The sequence below is a fragment of the Heterocephalus glaber genome, unplaced genomic scaffold (genome assembly GCF_053883595.1).
Source record: "Heterocephalus glaber isolate CG9 unplaced genomic scaffold, H.glaber_assembly_v1.0 deba00001465, whole genome shotgun sequence".
In the NCBI taxonomy this organism is placed as follows: Eukaryota; Metazoa; Chordata; class Mammalia; order Rodentia; family Bathyergidae; genus Heterocephalus; species Heterocephalus glaber.
In genome coordinates this window covers 19,278,974-19,297,335 of record NW_028258312.1, presented here as the reverse complement: position 1 = coordinate 19,297,335, position 18,362 = coordinate 19,278,974, and the positions used below count along the sequence as shown (strand labels likewise).

The window sequence follows — 18,362 nt, the reverse complement described above, 5'->3', positions numbered from 1 at the left end:
TGACAGGGTTTAGTAAAAATGCACTCCTCTCTCCATTTAAATTCCCATAAATAAAGGGTTTAATGACGGGAGCTTTAAACAGCAGTATCACAGTTCTGAGCTTTGTAGGCATGTTGTGTTCCTAGAGTACTAACCAAGGGTGGGCAGCTTCAGAGCTTACCCGCTGTCATAAACCAGATAAGTCCCCAACACTACTGATGGGGAGTCATTTCAGCGAAGGTTTCATACTTTAATTTTCTGGAGGAATTTGAACCAAGTTTCATGGTGACCAATGCAAGCATCATCAGGCCCCATGTCTGAGAATCACCAAGTTCCTGAGCTCACTTCACACACACACCGTCTTCGGGTGCTTCAGGTCTGCTGCCCTGCTTCCCATGGGGAGGGTCATTATTGTCTGAACATTTCATTTCCCCAGGTCAGCGGACACTCTATAATTTATTGCAAATTTCAAATGTTTAGGCCAGTGATATATAGATTATAATAAGAACTCAAAAAAAGTGGATAAACATATCTGTTTAAAAATATAACTTTAAGGAATGCTTCATCGAGAGAGAGATTTCTGCTGTGTTATTTATGGTTATTTTAGGAGGCCACAAAACCTGCATGGCTTCTGAAGCCAGAAATTTCCATAGCAGAGGAATCTATGATTTGCTGTGAATCCTTTCAGCCCTCAATAGATGGGAAAAGATTGAAATGCTCTGGAGAGGAGTCCTCTTTATTTTTTTAATGAAAGGCTGTATAATATATTTTCTCTATGGCTGCAGCAGCTGTCAGAGAGAGCAGCTCAGTTCAGCTCTATTACGGGAGAGGCAATACCCCATCCTATGGCATCAAGATGCTCTGAGGGGCCAGAGCTGATTGACAGCTTGTCACCGTGACGTCTTATTCCATCTCTGTTATGGAGAAAATTAATGTCACACCACCAGCCTTATGACTCGCTGTCATCTTAGAGCCGCTCACCTTTTATCAATGCTCTAAATAACATTTCAAGCCCATCGTCTCACGGTGGACAATCCGGTCAAGGGACATTAAATCAGATGACTGTGAAATGTCATAATAAAAATGGAATGCTAACAACTTCTTCTCTAAACTAGCTCCTCTGGTTCTTAAACTGTGACAAGGGGGAGCAAGGGTTCAGCATACCCGTTCTGAAAAGGTCATACAATCGCTCTTGGTCTACTACCCATTACTACCCGCCCCTATTGACCTTCCCTCCTTCCCTCCCCCTAAAGAAGAAAAAAAAAGAAAAACTGGAATTAGCCATCTTTGCAGAACGTGGTGATCAAATAATGGCTCACACAGGAAAGTCTGCTGAATTTGCAGGCCTCCTGTGTTTAGCAACGAGCAGCCACACAACAGCAATGGAGAGATTTCTCAGGCCTGCTTCATATCAGGGTAGAGGCAATCCATTTACTTCCCTACCAAGATCACTGCCAAACCAAGTCCTTGAGTTGAAAGTCAACTTTGAAAATATACATGTTCTTACAGGAAAACACGGAAATAATTTTCCAAACAAGTTGCCTCCTTTATGTTTCCCAAAACTATGTGGGGATACATTGTGTTATTCATTCATTTCATAATCTGTATAATGAAAAGGAAACACAGTGAAGCCCTAAAATATAGCTCTTTGTTCTTGTATTGCTATAAGTAATTATGACGTGTGCTATACTGCATATCGTACCTTCTTAGCATTATGTCTCTAGAGGAAGGCACGAGCCTGTGCCAGGAATTCAGGGCTATAAAAAGGGATATTTAAACATGGATTTTTTAAAATATATTGAGCACAATATAATATTAACATTAGCTGGGACATCCACATAATATTTTGCATCGTATTGAAATAACTAACATTCAAAAGAAGGTAGAAAAGTAGACATTCAGATTCTGAATGGGCATGCCCAACTTCAGGAAGTCCATCCAGCAAAAAGAAAAAAAAAATCAATAATAGAGAGATTACTTCTAATTACCCAGGCAGCAGTATCATCTTCATATATGAGATAATATCAAAATAGCAGTCCATGAACTATAGCATTAAGGTGTCTAGAAGAAGTTTTATATTGATATAGCCCAATTAATTCCTTTACAATAATTTTAATTTCTTGGGGTTCACTTCTAGTAACAGGAGAACATGTTTTGGTGGGTACCAAAATGTGGAATAATTCTCATAATTGCAATCACATATTAGAAGATGCCACACAATACCTTCAGCTCTTAGGTGGTTTAAAAATATATACTATTTAGCCTAGCTAAGTCACCTCTATTAAACTGTTTATGATAACACCATTGGCAATGAGTTGTACAAGCATTAGCAGACAGCTGATTCAGTGCAGATAGCCAGAATAAATTTGCTGAAGTGCACATCCTGCTAATCTGTTTGAAGAATATTGTAGAGCATTAGTACCAGCACTTCATGTTATCTGCACAGCCTGATAAGGTACATCTTTATTAAATTCAGTTATTGAAAGGATGTCACTCAGCAAATAGGAATATTTTTTTTTTAAAAAGAAGCCGTTCTTTGTTAGTCAGAGCTTGGTTTCATGGCTGAGTGTCTAGAGGAGCCTTCTAAACACCTGGCAGCATGGTATAATACAAGCTTTGTAATTTTAAGTGGAAAAGCTTTTCTCCCCAGCTTCATGGGTACTGAGGCATTTACTTTTCCAAGCCTCCATTGAGAGAGAATGGTGGAGTAAGAGCTCCCCTCTCTGTTGATTTAAGAAAACTACACAGTGGATGAGGTACTATGGGAGGATCCTGGGAAACAGCAAGATCTGGTTTTGAATAACTGGATTTGGTAAAATTTGAGGAGAGTAGTGATTTTTGTGACTCTCTAGTCCACCCTCTCCATAGTCCATCAAAAAGAAAGAGGGTTCCTTTTAATTACATATTTTTTTTAAATTAAAGGAACGACGTGAAGCTTTTCTGAGCAGTAGAAAATAAAGATCACTTCTGTAAATATTTTCTAGTTACCACACTTCTAATTAATGTGTCATTAACCCCATTTCAAACTTGGAGAGACAAAGAAATCTTAATTGCAAATACACAGAGTACAACGAATCAGTTTTAAAGGAATGCTGTGTAAACTTGACTCTCCTTAAGGGAAGTTTCCTTGCAGGATAAAATCACTGAGGAGAATCCAAGCTCCAGAGCTTGCTCTGGAACTGACTCTGGAGAAGACCATGCGGGGAGACACTGACTGGAAAGCTAAGCGCTCCTGTGAAGCTGCAGACCCAGTCTTCCATCAGACACCTCCTCGGAAATAGGTGTGTCCCTCCAGGACACGTCTATAACCTTGTGTAGCACAGTGACTCCAGAAGGAGGAGGTGCATACGTACGTATCTCTTCAGGATCTCCTCCCGCTCCTTCTGGTCCTCCAGGGAGTTAGCAGAAAGGTCAGAGATGCTGACCGTGGCTGAGGCTGTCAGTGTGACGAGCAGTACCAGGTGTCCCTCACCCTCTTCCAGCTGCAGCTCCAACTTGTGCGTCTGTTCCCTACTGAGGGCTGACAGGTCGACCTGGCACCTGAGAACAAATGTTTTCAATCAGCCAGTGTGGCTTTTTCGCCACATCAAACAGCACAAGTGTGGGCTTGGGCTTCTCAGAGCTGTATGAAAAATGAATCAATGGAAATACTAGTTGGGCCATGGGAAGAATATGTCTTTCATGTCAGTCAACTTTCTTCATAACATCCACACACTGATTAGCTTAGGGTCTGCAATTTCGTATTTTTATAAGATACAAATAAAGCACTTATCTAAAATTCAGTATGAGCATTAGCCACTGTCACTGTATTCATAAAGCAGTAGGACTTTTTGTCCTCAGGTGGCCTAAGGAACTAGGACAGAGAGGGTGGTTTACAGAAAGACTTACGGAAGGGGTCTAGGGAGGCAACTACCAAGAGTCTGAATTTTTGTGTCACTTTTTAAACAATGTGTGCTCCCTTTCATTCATGTACATTACTGAGCAGTAAATACAATATGTCCTATGGTGATATCTTAGTTTTGCAATTTGAAAACTATGCCAATCAACTCATAGCATACTCCAGAAATCTAAGTAAAAACCACAGATCCCCTGAAAAAATTGTGGTCCAAGTGTTACGTCCTCACAGGGCTTTCGAGACTTGGCACTCCGTTTGCCACTCTCAAGTTAAAACCTTTCATAAAAATGTCAAGTGATAGGTGTGCTGACGCATGCCTGCAATCTCTGTTTTTTGAGAGGCTGAGGCAGGAAGATCTCAAATTTGAGCCTAGCCTGGGCAACTTACCAACTTATTGAGACCCTGTCTCAAAATAAAAAATAAAAAGAGTTGGGGATGTAGCTCAGTGCAAAGGCCCCAGCATCACTAAAAAAAAAAAAAAGAAGGAGAAGGAGGAGGAAGAGGAGGAGGAGGAGAAGGAGGAGAAGAAGGAGAAGGAGAAGGAAAAGAAAAAAAGAAAAGTCAATTGAGTTTGAAAGGACAAAGAACATGGTAACAAGGCTAATAACCTGAGAGCTGGCAAATGTAAATAAAGGCATTTAAAACAAGAAATAGCTTATTAAAAGAATAAGTATGGCCAACATACATAAATAAGGTAGCTAACTTATCAGGGACAGACTAACTGTTGTTCCATGTCATTCCTCACTCTGCCTATTTATTGTTTTGCATTAAATTAAAGGCCATGAACCAGGCCCCACAGCCAGGAGTTGGGTTCACTGAACTACAGTCTAACATTTATCTTGTCTACTAGGGAACGGTGGCTGAGTCTGGATACAAACAAGAATGCACGTGTGAGAAGTGAAGAATAAACCTAACAGCCAGGTCAGAGGCAGAAGATCTGTGTGCTAAATGCTAACTGTCATTGAGAAAGTGAGAAGTTAAGAGTTTGTACTCCATCTGGAAAACACTCTCCAAGTTAGAACGTACATCTGGAACCTCACTGCTTCTGCTCGCATGACGTCCATTTCTACCTACTCTCATACAGTCTTCTTAAACTCTCAGGAGTGAACGCACATATAAAATACCTTGCCTAATATTCTAATACTAATTAGAGTTAACTTCTTATCAATAACGCTTGGCACAAATCGAGAGCCAAAAAGCACAATAGTGAAAACCAACCATTTAAAAGGATTTCCTAAGAAAAAGGAAAAACATGAATATGATTTTTTTTAGAGTTCTCTCCAGCACTGGGCACAGTGCCTGGCCCGTAGTTTGTCAGTAGTGAATGAATCCCTGGCATGGATCAGCAGTGTGTTACCAGAGGACTGAAAAGGGATTGTAATACACCATCACTCTTGGCTGCAGGCAGTTGAGACCGACAAGGGTCTTTCTCTCACTTTGTTCTTTTCTTTTGCTTTTTTTTTTTAATCTCCACTCACTTTGATCATGCATTTCCCAGGGCCTTCCTTGTTTATTCTTTTATATGATGCTGTAGGATCTTAAACACTAAAGTATCCTGAAGCATTCTGGGGGATTTCCTTCTATTCCTCTTTCCACCCTGCACTATCATCATGTTTTAACGTTAAGGAAGGTATGCAAACCATGATTTGCTCCAGGAATCACCAGCTGGCACTTTCGGATGGAATCTCATCCACAGATTTGTTGTTTTTGCTACAATGCTAAATAAAAGTTTTGATTCTAAATACAGTCATTTTAAATACAGCACAAATGTTCTCTGAATTAGTCACTGTCCCCAATACTGCCTGTTAGTGACAGCTGGCATATTTCACCTAATTACTCTACCTGGTTCTGACAGGCATAGGAATTTATGATCCCTGCAATCTTTAATTCGCCATTGAAAAAACGGAGGGCCAGAGAGGTTACTGACTTAATAGTCACACACAGTTGTCGGCAGTGTCAGAACCTGATCCTTTGAATCAGGAATCCAAAATGTAAGCTTTTCCCTCTAGATTGTCACTGGGTAACTATGCCAGCTGGGAGGAAGTTATGTTGTTAGCACTGATTCTCAAAGTGGGTGATATCTGGACTTGTTTCTGACAGGAAAATATCTCAATTTCCAAGGATAGAATTTTGTTGTTTTTATCATAATGCTCTAGATATATACGTATATGAAGCAGGCTATTAGTTATGTTCCTATAAGATGACTAAGAAAATTTTACAAATCAAATTCTAAGAACTATGAAAGTAGTAAAATTTAAATTAGCAACATAAATTTATAAGGACTGTAATATGTGTCCACAGCAACTACAATTTCAATATTTAGTCTACTCATAAAAACATTTAAGGGGAGAGGGGAGGAAAGAAAGAAGAAGGTATGGGATGAAAATAATCAAAATATGTTATATGCATGGAGCAATATACCAAACAAATTTCATTATTCTGTGCTACTAATATGCACCAATAAAAATAGTAAATCTCAGGTCCTGTCCTGTCTTCAGTGTTTCAGAATTTTGACTTTAGTAATTCTAATACAGAAAGTATTGTTTATATAAATGTGCTGAATAAGAGAATACTGAGTAATATCAAGGTTCTAGTTGAGATTTTACTGACCTCCAATTTGTCTAAAAACTCTCTGCAAGAATAAAATGACACTTTAAATGTCACCTATAATTAAGCAAAATTGTCTTGTTCACTTGAGGATAAAGTTTGCATTACTGCTTCAGTGATGGGTATCAAACCAAATTATGGCTGGAGGTAGGAGGAGAAAAAGCATTTTGCATCCCCTTGTAGCCTTAGAGCAAATATGCCAAGACAGAACACTTGAGGCGCAGTCCATGGCAGTGGTGACATGGTACCAAATGCTGTGGGGCAGAGTCCCTCTCTTCTGCTCAGTTGCATGGTTAAGTCCAGCACAAAGAAAGGATGCACTATACTTTGGATGCAGAAGTATTCCGTGGTCAACCAGATGGTCCAGTACTGGCATACAGGGATGGTTTTTTATTGTTGTTACAATGAAAATGCAAAATTCAAAAACCACTGACACACATTCATGAACTCCAAAAACACATTCACAGAGAGAAGAGGCCAGAGTCAGATTCCCTTGGTTCTAGCTCTTCATTTTTCACTAATTAGTTGCCTGACCTTTTCAGGACAACTTATCCTCTTGAATTTTACTTTTCTCATCTGCAATTATAAGTTAATTGAACTAGATGAACTTTAAATTTTCAAAAATCCCAAATCCCAGGATTTCTTATAACTCTCTCCATGTTTACACTTGCTACGCCTTCCTTTCTTTGCAATTCCACAAACCAAAAGCCAAAAAAAAGTTTATCTTACAGACAATAAAATATTCTTCCTTAGATGTATTGCTTAAGAAATGTGAATGTAGGTGCAAGAAGGGATCTAATCTAATCTAATAACTAATCTAATCTCAAATTGTGTAACAAGGAACACTGGGGTAATCCTGTAAACTCACCATGGGAGGGAGTGTGAAAAAGTGCTGTAGACTTTCTTCTTTTATCAAAGAATAACTCCTTTATATGTTTTATGGGGGGGGCTCCACCTGTGTGGTTTGAAAACTTATCTGACACATCTTCTGCACCTCCTTTGATCTGCTGGAGCCACGTCTCCTGGGCCCTCCAAGCTATGACAATGGCTGTGGAGTAGTCTTGTGTCTTCTACTTATAGGAACCATTCTTTCCCTCAACCTAATGGGTGCTGCTGCTCATCTAGGCCAAGCAGCCACATGCCTGGTGTTTCTGGCTTCTGGATGCAAAGCCACACTGTGGGGATGAGATCCGGTTCCCAGACTAACTGCCAAGAAACCAATGCAGGAACAATGTGGAAGTGGTCTCCTAGCAGGGTAATCTGAAATCGATAGAACGGGAGATGAGAAGATAACTTCCCATACCATCATTCCTCTCACAGACTGTTCCAAAACATGATTCCATTTTACCTGACTGCCATATCCAAGTGGGTACACCTGCTAAGCAATCAATTGCATCTCTGAAACATAAGAAACTATGATCAGCCTAGTAACCCATGACCTTCTGCTGCTCTCTAGTCTTCCCACCTGGAGGTCTTTATCTCACACGCTCACTGCCTGCAACTGTCCCTCCCAATAAAGCATCAGCACCTAATTGTTACCTCAAGTTCTATTTCAAGAGAACCTGAGCTAAGGCAAAATCCACTGGTACTGTTCGCCCCTCTCAGTGCTGAATGTTGAAGACACACACCTCCTGACCACATCATTTCCCCAATTTTCTGACACCCAAGAAATATCCTTAGGCAGGCAGCAGTGCCTCCAAAAACTAACACTGAATTGTGTGTCACTCTCTGACGCATCTGTACCACCTGTCTTTCCGGATGGCTTGCAATCCTCCCACTGACTATGAGTCTCACCTGTTTTGGTAGGTGTGGCTGGAGGAGTCCCTCTGCCTGAAAAGAGACATCTATCTCTGCTTGGCTGATTTTTACTAATTGCCATCAAAATAACTTGCAGTTATCTTTCCTAATATCTTAAAAACATACTGAGGGCAGGGACAAGGTCTTATTCTCAGCACCTAGCACAAGACCTGAATATTGGTGGTGCTTTGTAAATATTAAAATACTTACAGATAATTGGACTTCAGAGAGGCCAGTGGTGATGACTGAACTAATGAATAATGTTCTCATTCTGCCACTCCTGTATTGCTGTATTGTATGCATGGATATCAGTCTGTTTTCTTTCCATCACTTATTCATTCATTGATTCACTAAATTTCTTGCCCTTTTCTTTTCTTTTTTTTTTTTTTTTTTTTTTTTGTGGAGCCTCCACATTGAGCTACATCTCTAGATCCTTTTTAATTTTTGAGACCAGGTCTTGGTAAGTTGCACAGGCTGGGATTGAATCTGTGACCATTCTGCCTCAGCCTTGAAGACTACTAGGATTACAGTTGTGCATCACAAAGCCTGGCTCCACTAATTATTAAGTGCCTTTGTGTCAGATCTTCTGTTAGATTTGGGGGAGTTCAGCCCTTTCTAAATCTAGTTTCTCAGATCTTTATTTCCAGAACCACCACAGACTGTGATACACTGCACAAAAAGTTACTGGGCTTCCAAATGCATGGCCAGGAGTTCAGAGCCCTGAAATTTTAATGGAGCACAATTATTTATTTAAACTCTGTGGTTTAGCTTTCCTCATTTAACAAACTTAAGAAAAAAAGCCAGACTTCTTTATAGTTATAACAGCCCCAAAATAACAGATAATAAAATACTTTGAAAAGTTGAAATACTATGTAAATATAACATTTGGGTATTTCACATTTGCCTCTTTGATATTAGAAAACGTAAACTATCTTCACCCAACCCAACTCATCAATCAGTTAATCAGTGAATCAACTGAATAATCACCACGGACTTAACACTGAAGATTTTAAAGCTACTTTGATTTATTCCACAAATGAGGAAATTGAGGCTCAAAGAAACTAAGGGATAACAAGAGCTTAAATCACATTCTCTGATGTCATATCAGAACTTGAATTTGTTTGCACTTAAAAATATATACATATATATGTTTGATTACTTAGCCACTTGAAAGGAATATTAGTTATCTTTATTAAGTGACATTTTCTCCTAAGAATGCAGGAGAAAAATTGTAGTTTTTATCACTTTTTCTTCTCCCCCACCTTTCTATGGACCATCCCTGAACCAGTGACCAATAACATTTCCTCCCAGACAAAAGAGTCTTGTGATTAGCAACCTGGCTGTGTGGAAAGGAGTCCCTAGGGTATAGGAAGTGAATGTTGAAACCAGCTGGGATTGCTGTTTAAGGACACTCAAGGAGCGTGCTAACGCGGGCGGCCCAGGCCCACGACCTAGCTGGGTCACGTGGCCCACGACTGTTTCCCGGAAGAGCAAGCAGCAGTCGCGGAGCGCCGAGGGCTGAGAGCGACGCCTTCCGCATTCACTAAATTGCAGCTCCTACACGCCCGCCGTGTTAAGTGGATTTACGGATTATATCATCTAGTTTTAACTAAACTAATCCTCGCAAAATGGTCAATTGGCTTTAAAAGATCCCAGTGAAAGAACTGTGGATTGAAGATAATGCTAATTGCACACGCACAAGTGAACAGCAATGATAAACAAGAATCTGCCTCTCTGACACTCCTTGAGCTCTGTGTCGGCCACACGACGATTCACAGACCATTGGTGGCACAGTCACAGCTCGCAAAAATCCAGCCAAAACAACACAAAATTACCAACAGCAACATTTGCAACAGGAATATATACCGTGCCTCCTTAAGGATGAAATTCTAAACGTATTTTACTCCTTACAGTAGTAGCTAATGATGTTTTTAAGCTATCATGATTAGTAAGACATTTAAAAGCAAGGCGAGGGGAGGGAGGTGAGAAGAATTAAGATGTGTTATGTCCAAGTACCAACTCCTGTGATGAATGTAATCATTAGGTACTACCAACATGTACTAACACAAACGAAAATCAGAAAAACAAAAAACCATAAAAATGAAACCTTCAGAAGGGAAAGATAACCATCTGTAGGTTTATACAGGGAAGAACCTTTTCAAAAACACAGTTTTACATAATTTTTAAACCAAACTTACTGAATTTTATGTAGTTTTTTGAATTTTTTAATATGTGAGAACTATTTTACATTAATATAACTAATGTATTATAAAATCTTATAAATCAGCGTAACACACAATTCCTTGGAATGTTTGCATTTTAAAGGATCCAAAATATAAGTGAGAGTGTTTTTAAATTCATGATTGTGAAGTTTGACTCCATCTCTGACACTGCCAAATGATAAATGCTGTCAAAGCCTTTCTATTATCAGAAGCTGCCACTGTTCAGTTCTCTTTGGGCAGACTGCTTTATCAGAGCACTCCTGTGCATATTTGTTCAATTCCCTGTTTATTAACTTGAAGGTAAGCTATGTAGCCCTGTAACTTGGAGGTACATGGAAATTATCTTGGAAACTCTGCCTATTTCAAGAAATACTGTAACGAGTATAAATTTTATGAGAAAACTTTCAGAAGAAAAAAAATAGCAACTCATGAAAAAAGGGACTGAAACTTATTTGGGTTAGGTTGAATTTATAAAAAGCCAAGACAAAAATTAATGACACTCTCAGTTCTTTATTTAAACATTGCTAATCTTCCTAATGAACTGTTCCATTCAATCTTTGGTGAGAAAAATGGTAAGAATAGAATAATTTTATAAATAAAACTCTTCTCAGTTTAGAATTTTCTGGTAGCTGTCTTTGTGCTTTCAAATTAATAATGCAACAGGATTGCTTTTGGTCTTATTTATGCAGGAAGCCAAAGAATCATTGTTATTTTGATGCCACAAATAAGAAATGTTCCAAATCAGAATATATAGAATGTCAAATGCTCAAATGCTTTGACCTTCAACCTTAAGAGAACATTAGTTTGATTAAGATACAAAATCAAAGACTGTTTTCTTCATTTACCACACTAACCCAAATACATATGTGTACACCTACATACCTGCATTGCCTTCCTTTAGCCTTAAATATAGTCATAGGTTTATTTTTATGGCTGTAGAACAGGAAAGCATTTGCTATTCACCCAGAACTTGCCATTTTAGAGTTTTTCTTACCAATAATCATTTAATACAAATTTTTGTTGAAATTAAGCTCTTGACTCAAGCTTACATGTATAACACTGTGTCATGCTGGGCAATGCCCATGAGGAAGCCCTGATAACAAAACAAATAACGTCAGTAGTGATTCACCAACCTAAGATATATGGACTCCAAATCAATGACACTTTAAAGATAAACAAGCATTTTGCACACTAATAAATAATGTCTTAAATCTTGCTATATTGGATTGCAAATAACTCCAACTGAATAAAATTGCACGACACAAGATTTACTTATTCTGCATGTTCATAAAAAACAACTTGTTCTCTGACAGCCCTCATTCTTGGCAATTTACCACAGCTGTCAGGGGCCAATTTGTTCAGATTACTGCTCTGCATAAAAGTGTAACAATCATGAGGATTTATTAGCTGATTATCATGAAGGTGGCAGTCCTTCTTGCCTACCAAAATGCAGGTGATCAGAAAGTTAAATAATTACATGTGGATTAACGTTATTTCACTTTCACTTGCAATTTGTAGTTCAGCAACAGGTAAGATTTGTTGTTGAAACTTGCAGTGGAGCGTATATCGCTTCAGTTGGTTTGCTGACTACTTGGCATTTTATTGAGCACTTAAAGGCTGCAGGAGAACATACTGAATGCAATATTGTGATGAAATGAGGGTAGATTTCAAGTCAGGGGACATGTTTGACTCATGTCAATATTCTGGTTGCATAATAGCTGAGCAATTTCTCAGCAAATTTTAGCCTCACTATTTGCATCTGCAAATTGGTACAATGTGAATCATCCTCCTTACCTCCTTACAAGACATTATTATTTCTTTCCATTAATGGTTAAATGTAATAGCCAAATGCCATTAATTCCTAGATATGATGATGAAAGTTTGTGAAACTCTGAACTCATTAGGTGGGGAAAGAATGTACCTCGACAAAGGCCATAATAATAAGCCAACAGCTAATACCACAGTGAATGGGGGGCAGTTGGAAGCTCTCTCTAAGATCTAGAACAGAGCAAGTATCCCACTTCCAATACTTTTATTCAACTCCTAGGCAAAGCAACCAGGCAGAAAAAGAAACAAGACACCCAAATTGGGAAGGAGGAAGTCAAACTGTCCCTGCTTGCAGAGGACAGGATCTTATGTACAGAAAACTGCAAAGACTTCATCGGAAATTATGAAAACCAGTAAACAAATTTAACAAAGTTGCAGGATATAAAAATCAACACACAAAATCAGTAACATTGCTATATACTAATAGCAAATCATCTGAAAAAGAAATCAAAAAAAAAATCTTATTTACCATATCTATAAAATAACTAGGATTAATTGACTACAGAGTTAAAATGTCACTACAGTAAAGACTGAACATATTGAAGAAAGACAATGAAGAGGATAAAAAAAGGAAAAAAGGAAAGATGTCCTGCATTCATGATTAAAACAGTCAATATTGTGAAATGGAAACAAGCTAAGTATTTCCATTGGGAATGAATGAAGAAAATGTGATGCAATGGAATACTATTCTCATGAAAAGGATGAAATATTGTCATTGATGACAACATAGATGAAACTGAGGTCATTATGCTAAGTGACATAATCCAGATATAGAAAGATAAGTGGTGCATGACCTCACTGATGGTGTGGAATCCAAAAAGTTGTTCTCATAGAAGCTGAGAGTAGAATAATGTTTTACAGAAGCTGGGAGTTTTAAGGGTGGATACAGAAAGGTTGATCGACAGGTGCTAAGTGATAGATAGAAGCAGGAAGTTTTGGTTTCTGTGTTAGTATAGGTAAGAGTGATGCACTATATATTCCAAAAGAAGGGTTCTGAATGCTATCACCTCATGAAATGATAAGTGTTCCAGGAGATGTTTTTATCTTGATTTAAATATTACACAGTATACAGGTCGAAACATAACACGGGACCCTGGAAACATGTAACATTTTTATATCTTAATTTAAATTGTTATGATAAAAGCATCTTGGTAAATATATAGATTAATGCATTTGGCACAACCATTTAGTATTTTAAAATATAAATATTTTTAGATGCTTTTATATTTTAACTTATTAATGCTTTTGCATTGAATTTACAGATCTTTCCATAATTACACTGAAAATTTGTATCTTTCACTAAGTCATGTCGCTGTAATTGCCATTTCATTAATTTCAGACCAGTCTTTAGAAAATGAGCAGTTGTAACTTCCAGTATTAAATTTAAATTCAAAGCCAGTAAATACTTACTGAGCACCTATTATGTGCTAGATACTTACCTAGGTATTGAGGACACTGCCTAGACCAAACTCTCAAATATCCCTGCCCTCATGGAACTTACATTCTAGCGAGGAGCAGTGAATGAGAAAATGAATAAGTGAGGAGAACAGCACACCACACAGTGATTACTTCTGTGCAGAAAGACAAAGCAGGGCAAACAAAGGAGAATGCTGAAGAAAGGGGATTTGGGTTCTGTACACACACTTGGCTGGATGCCTCCCTGATGTGCCACCTTGCACAGACGTAAAGGAGGTGGACAGACACGACAGGCAGAGGGCTACTGAGTGTTACAGGGAGAGGGAAAGGCCCGGAGCTGGGGTGGGGGTGGGGTCTGCCTGAGGACCAGCACTAGGTCCAGTGTGGCTGGCATGGCAGCCATTTGCCACTGTCCTATCAAAATTTGCCTAGATATGGACAAACCCTTAGAAGCAAAGTGAAGTAACTCCATCTCTGCCAACTGTTTGTTTCTTCCCTTGAGCTCATAACATTGTCAAGTAAGGAAAAGGAAAGACCAGTACCAGATAAGCTAATTTCATAATTCCCAAATTTGGGAATTCATCCCAAGAAAGAAGTACAAAAAAGGATATTTGCATTATGAAAAATATGTAGAAAAAGGGATAGGAAAGACTTCATGTGATATATGTAGACAGAAGTACAGGGAGCAGGTATATTTTAGGGTTAGTCTTCTTCATTATTTTGCCAATATAAGAAATTTTGTGCATAAAGTAATGTGACTGAGGTAGTAAAATACATGTGACAGTCATTCTGTAACCAAACAGAATTAATATTCCTATAAACTGTCAAATTTAATTAATTACTCAAGCAATAGCTAGATTCTACCTACTTGATAGAGCTCATATTCTACTGGGGGAGAGAACCAGAATATACAACTCTAATGCAATGTAAATTGTGCATTAATAGATGCACACTGCTACTAAAGCTTATGGTATGCTCCAAAAACACAGCTTTCAGAAAATTCTGAAAATAGTGCCTTATTAAGAGGGAGAAATGCAATAAAGACCTTTGCCTTAAAAAGGACTGAAGTGTAAGTTAAGTGTAACAGTATTAGAATCACAGCGGAGTTTAAAATATATTATAATTAAAATATTAATTAAAAATGAAGATAAAGTATGCTGGCGTGGATTCCTGTTCTTACTTTCCTAGAATAAAATTCAGCATGTATGAACTTTCTTTGGCCTGTAAGTATGATGACTCGGAATTCACACAGAGTAGAGTAAAGAAGGAATTTCTTAGACTGACAAGTTCTTTGTACACCATGTTTTATTTCAGTATCGGCAGGTTTCCATGTGTTTTGCTACAAAAAATATAAAAATAGGCTTTATAAGAAGAATAATAAGAAAACAATTCGTATGATTTAAGTAGTCATTCAAAATAACCTTGACTTTGTAGAGAAATGTCATGCCAGCCTCAGAATAGTATTTTTTTTGCTTCATATCAGATTAACATGAGTTTGCTTCACTTACATGCTCCCTTCACTAAAACTTAGGAACTCTTTACAGATTTATGAACTCCTAAGAGATTATAAAGATTCTCTACCTTGTACAGAGTTATAGGAAATAATGCATTTTATGGTCACAATATGTTTTATGAAAATAAATATTGTCTCAGCTCACTTTACAGACTCTGAATATGCTCTTTGTTCTTTTAAGTATCCCATATCAGATGAAATTCCTCTTTTTCAGCTCCCATAACTTGTGCGCAATATTTCCGACATCTGGAGAAAATCTCTGGATATCAAATTGGAATAAGCTGGGCCCATCAACTAGTCAAAAGCGCCACCTACTGGCAGGTTTTTGAATCTAATATTCAGTTCATCCAAGCATCGCTTGGCCATGGAAAGACCCCTTCCTTCAAAACAGTAAAAACCACTTCCAGTAACCAGACTTAAAGCAAATATTCTTTCAACAAAAATTCATCCTCTCTAGGGTACACCAAAAATATCCAAGTGTACAAACCTGCCAATAAAATCATCCCTTTTCCCCGCATCTTTGTCCCATGCAGTAATATCAATGATTCCTCCTCTTTCTTCATAGAGATGAAAATCAAATTGTTCTCTCCACTGAGGGTTCAGAGTTTTTGGCATAATCTGGAAAACAAAAATGTCACTGTTATCTTATCAATTGCAGCCTTTTGAAAAATTAACTTGAGATACTAAGTCAAACTTTTGGTAGCATCCAAAAAAATCATATTAAATGGGCTATTTGAACTAAAGTTTCCAGATAAGTGAAACTAAACATTAGATTTCTAGCAACTTTACTGCTGAATGCAGCATAAAGGATGTGTCCCCCCAAATTAAAAGTCACTCCTTGATTATCTTACTTTTGTAAAATGAGAAATAGAAAATATATCAAGTAGTCTATAAATAAAACTCACTCATTCTATGTAATATTGACAGATAAAGAAATAACTCATAGTCATCTTATAATAGAAGAAAATCAGGATTTCCAAGGTTTCTTTTGTTTTTTCCTTTCACATGCATTAGAATCTAACTGACTACATGAAAAATAGACAATTAAATAGTGTGGGAGCAGGAAAGAAAAGCAAATAGCTTTGGGGTGCTCAGGCAAAATTTAACCATAGAATTGTAGCATTGATGTATCCTCATTTAACATATGGAGGAATTAAGTGTGATCTTCCTGTTAAATACACAAGAAAGATATCTGAAGTGCAATTTTATAGCTTCAAGTAGAATCAACAAAGTGACCTATACCGATATGTTTTAAAATTCTATTCACCATTTGGTTAAAACACATTCATATTTCTCTGGGTTTTTTTTAACCAGGTAAGTATGTAGTGACCTTCTCTCTTTTTTAATGGATGACAGACAGCTCTTTAGATGTAAAGAGTTTGGAAACAATGAAGTATGCTATGTGCAAAGGTAGTACAAATGAATCACAATTTTTAAAGTTCACAATCTGAAATTAATCAGCAATAGATCATGGACAGAAAGAGCAAAGAGAAACATGAGCTGGGTTTCATGTTTCACATCTAAAGAACAGAACTACAAATATAATGTCTTAAGCCTTCTATAACATAGAAGTAGTGTTAACTGAGGGAAGATAAGAATGAAGTGGTCATAGATACCTTTTTTTTTTTTTTTTTGGAAAGAGTAACTACTTTAAAATTTTTTATTACGCTCCTTGTCAAAGCAACAAGAGGGCTGGGGATTTAGCTCAGTGGTTCCGAAGCCTGCCTCACAAGCACAAGGTACCAAGTTCAATCCCTGGTACCAAAAAACCCCCAAACAAACAAAAAAACAAGGAGATGGCACAGGATGAATGCTGTAATAATTTAACTGTCTTGCAATTGGACTCAGATAAATTATTACAGTATCTTGGGATGTGGTATGTCTTCTTTATGTGGCTACAACAGACTAACTTTTCAATTTTTTTTCCTTTTAGGATTTTCTTCCCTATATGACTTCCTTCATTCAGGTCAGAAATGGCACCTTTCCAGTGTACTTGATAAGGCACACAGTCAGCTTGCTAGCAGTGCTCCCTGCCTACTGCATGCTGTTTTTAACTACCGTAAGGACTGACGAAAATTTCTGGGCCAGAAAGGAAGTGGAAAAGCTGCTGAGGCGGCAGGAGGATCACAGTTCAAGCTCAGCCTGGGCAACTTAGTAACTTAGCGAGACTGTCTCAAAGTAAAAGAAATTTTTAAAAGGCTGGGGATGTAGCTCAATGAGAAGACCCTGGATTCAATCCTCAGTACTGCAGAAACAAAAAGTAAACTAAACCCAAACAAAACATCTGTGACAACGATGACCTCAGGCAAAAGAATTCTCCAAATGGAATGTGCTCTTTAATTTAGGATGGATATAATCATTTGTCCCATGAACACTAGCTAAAAAAATTGACTAGCAAAGAGGTATAGTTGGACATAACACATATATTTTTGGTACTATGACCTTTATTGATTATTATTACTCCTATCAATACTAAGCTACTAATATTATTAGTAGTATGCTGTTATTAGTAATATAATTATTATATAATATACTTTTAAAATTTTTAAATTTTTATTATTTTTTATATAATATATTTTTTACATCATCTGCTGCTACTCCTCCTCTTTCTTCGCTATTACCATTTGCTGTGTATTAATACCAGCAGACCAGTTACATGCAGAACATATATTCACTTAATCTTTTCAATAACTAACTCTCTTAGGTAGGGATTATTTTAATTCTCTCTTTTACAGAAGGAAAAATTGAGGCACGGAGAGATAGTAACTTGTGCTCTGGCATGTTGCTCATGGTGGCAGGAGGAATTTGACCCACTGTTTCCTACATACATTTAAAAACTCCCACTCTGTATTTGTCCAAGTTAAGTTGAATAAAATGAGCTGGAGTACTTTATAAAGACTTTCATGGCGTGTAAAATAATGCTCCTTGTTGTACAGACTCTAGCACTTGTAATAATAATAGCATCATTTGGTTCTTGCTGGGTCATTTCCTTTTCTTCTTCTTTGAAATTCTCACAGATATGCTGATAGATAGTTCCTATCACTATTCCTACATCATAGATGAAGTTGAGACATAGTGAAGTTACATAATTTACCCAAGGTCCTCT

The 18,362-nt window shown here is 37.6% G+C and overlaps 1 protein-coding gene across 14 annotated transcripts in view; it reads right to left on the bottom strand.

The window, feature by feature from the left end:
• The window catches only part of Mctp1 (multiple C2 and transmembrane domain containing 1), a 516,544-nt gene that overhangs the window by 160,212 nt on the left and 337,970 nt on the right, over nt 1-18,362 (bottom strand). For all 14 annotated transcript variants that reach the window (XM_087180712.1, XM_087180715.1, XM_087180714.1 and 11 more), the window contains 2 exons: nt 15,744-15,874; nt 3,333-3,519 (listed from right to left, as the gene is read on the bottom strand). In XM_087180712.1, coding sequence (XP_087036838.1) covers nt 3,333-3,519; nt 15,744-15,874 — 318 coding nt within the window. The remainder of the gene's footprint in view (nt 1-3,332; nt 3,520-15,743; nt 15,875-18,362) is intronic.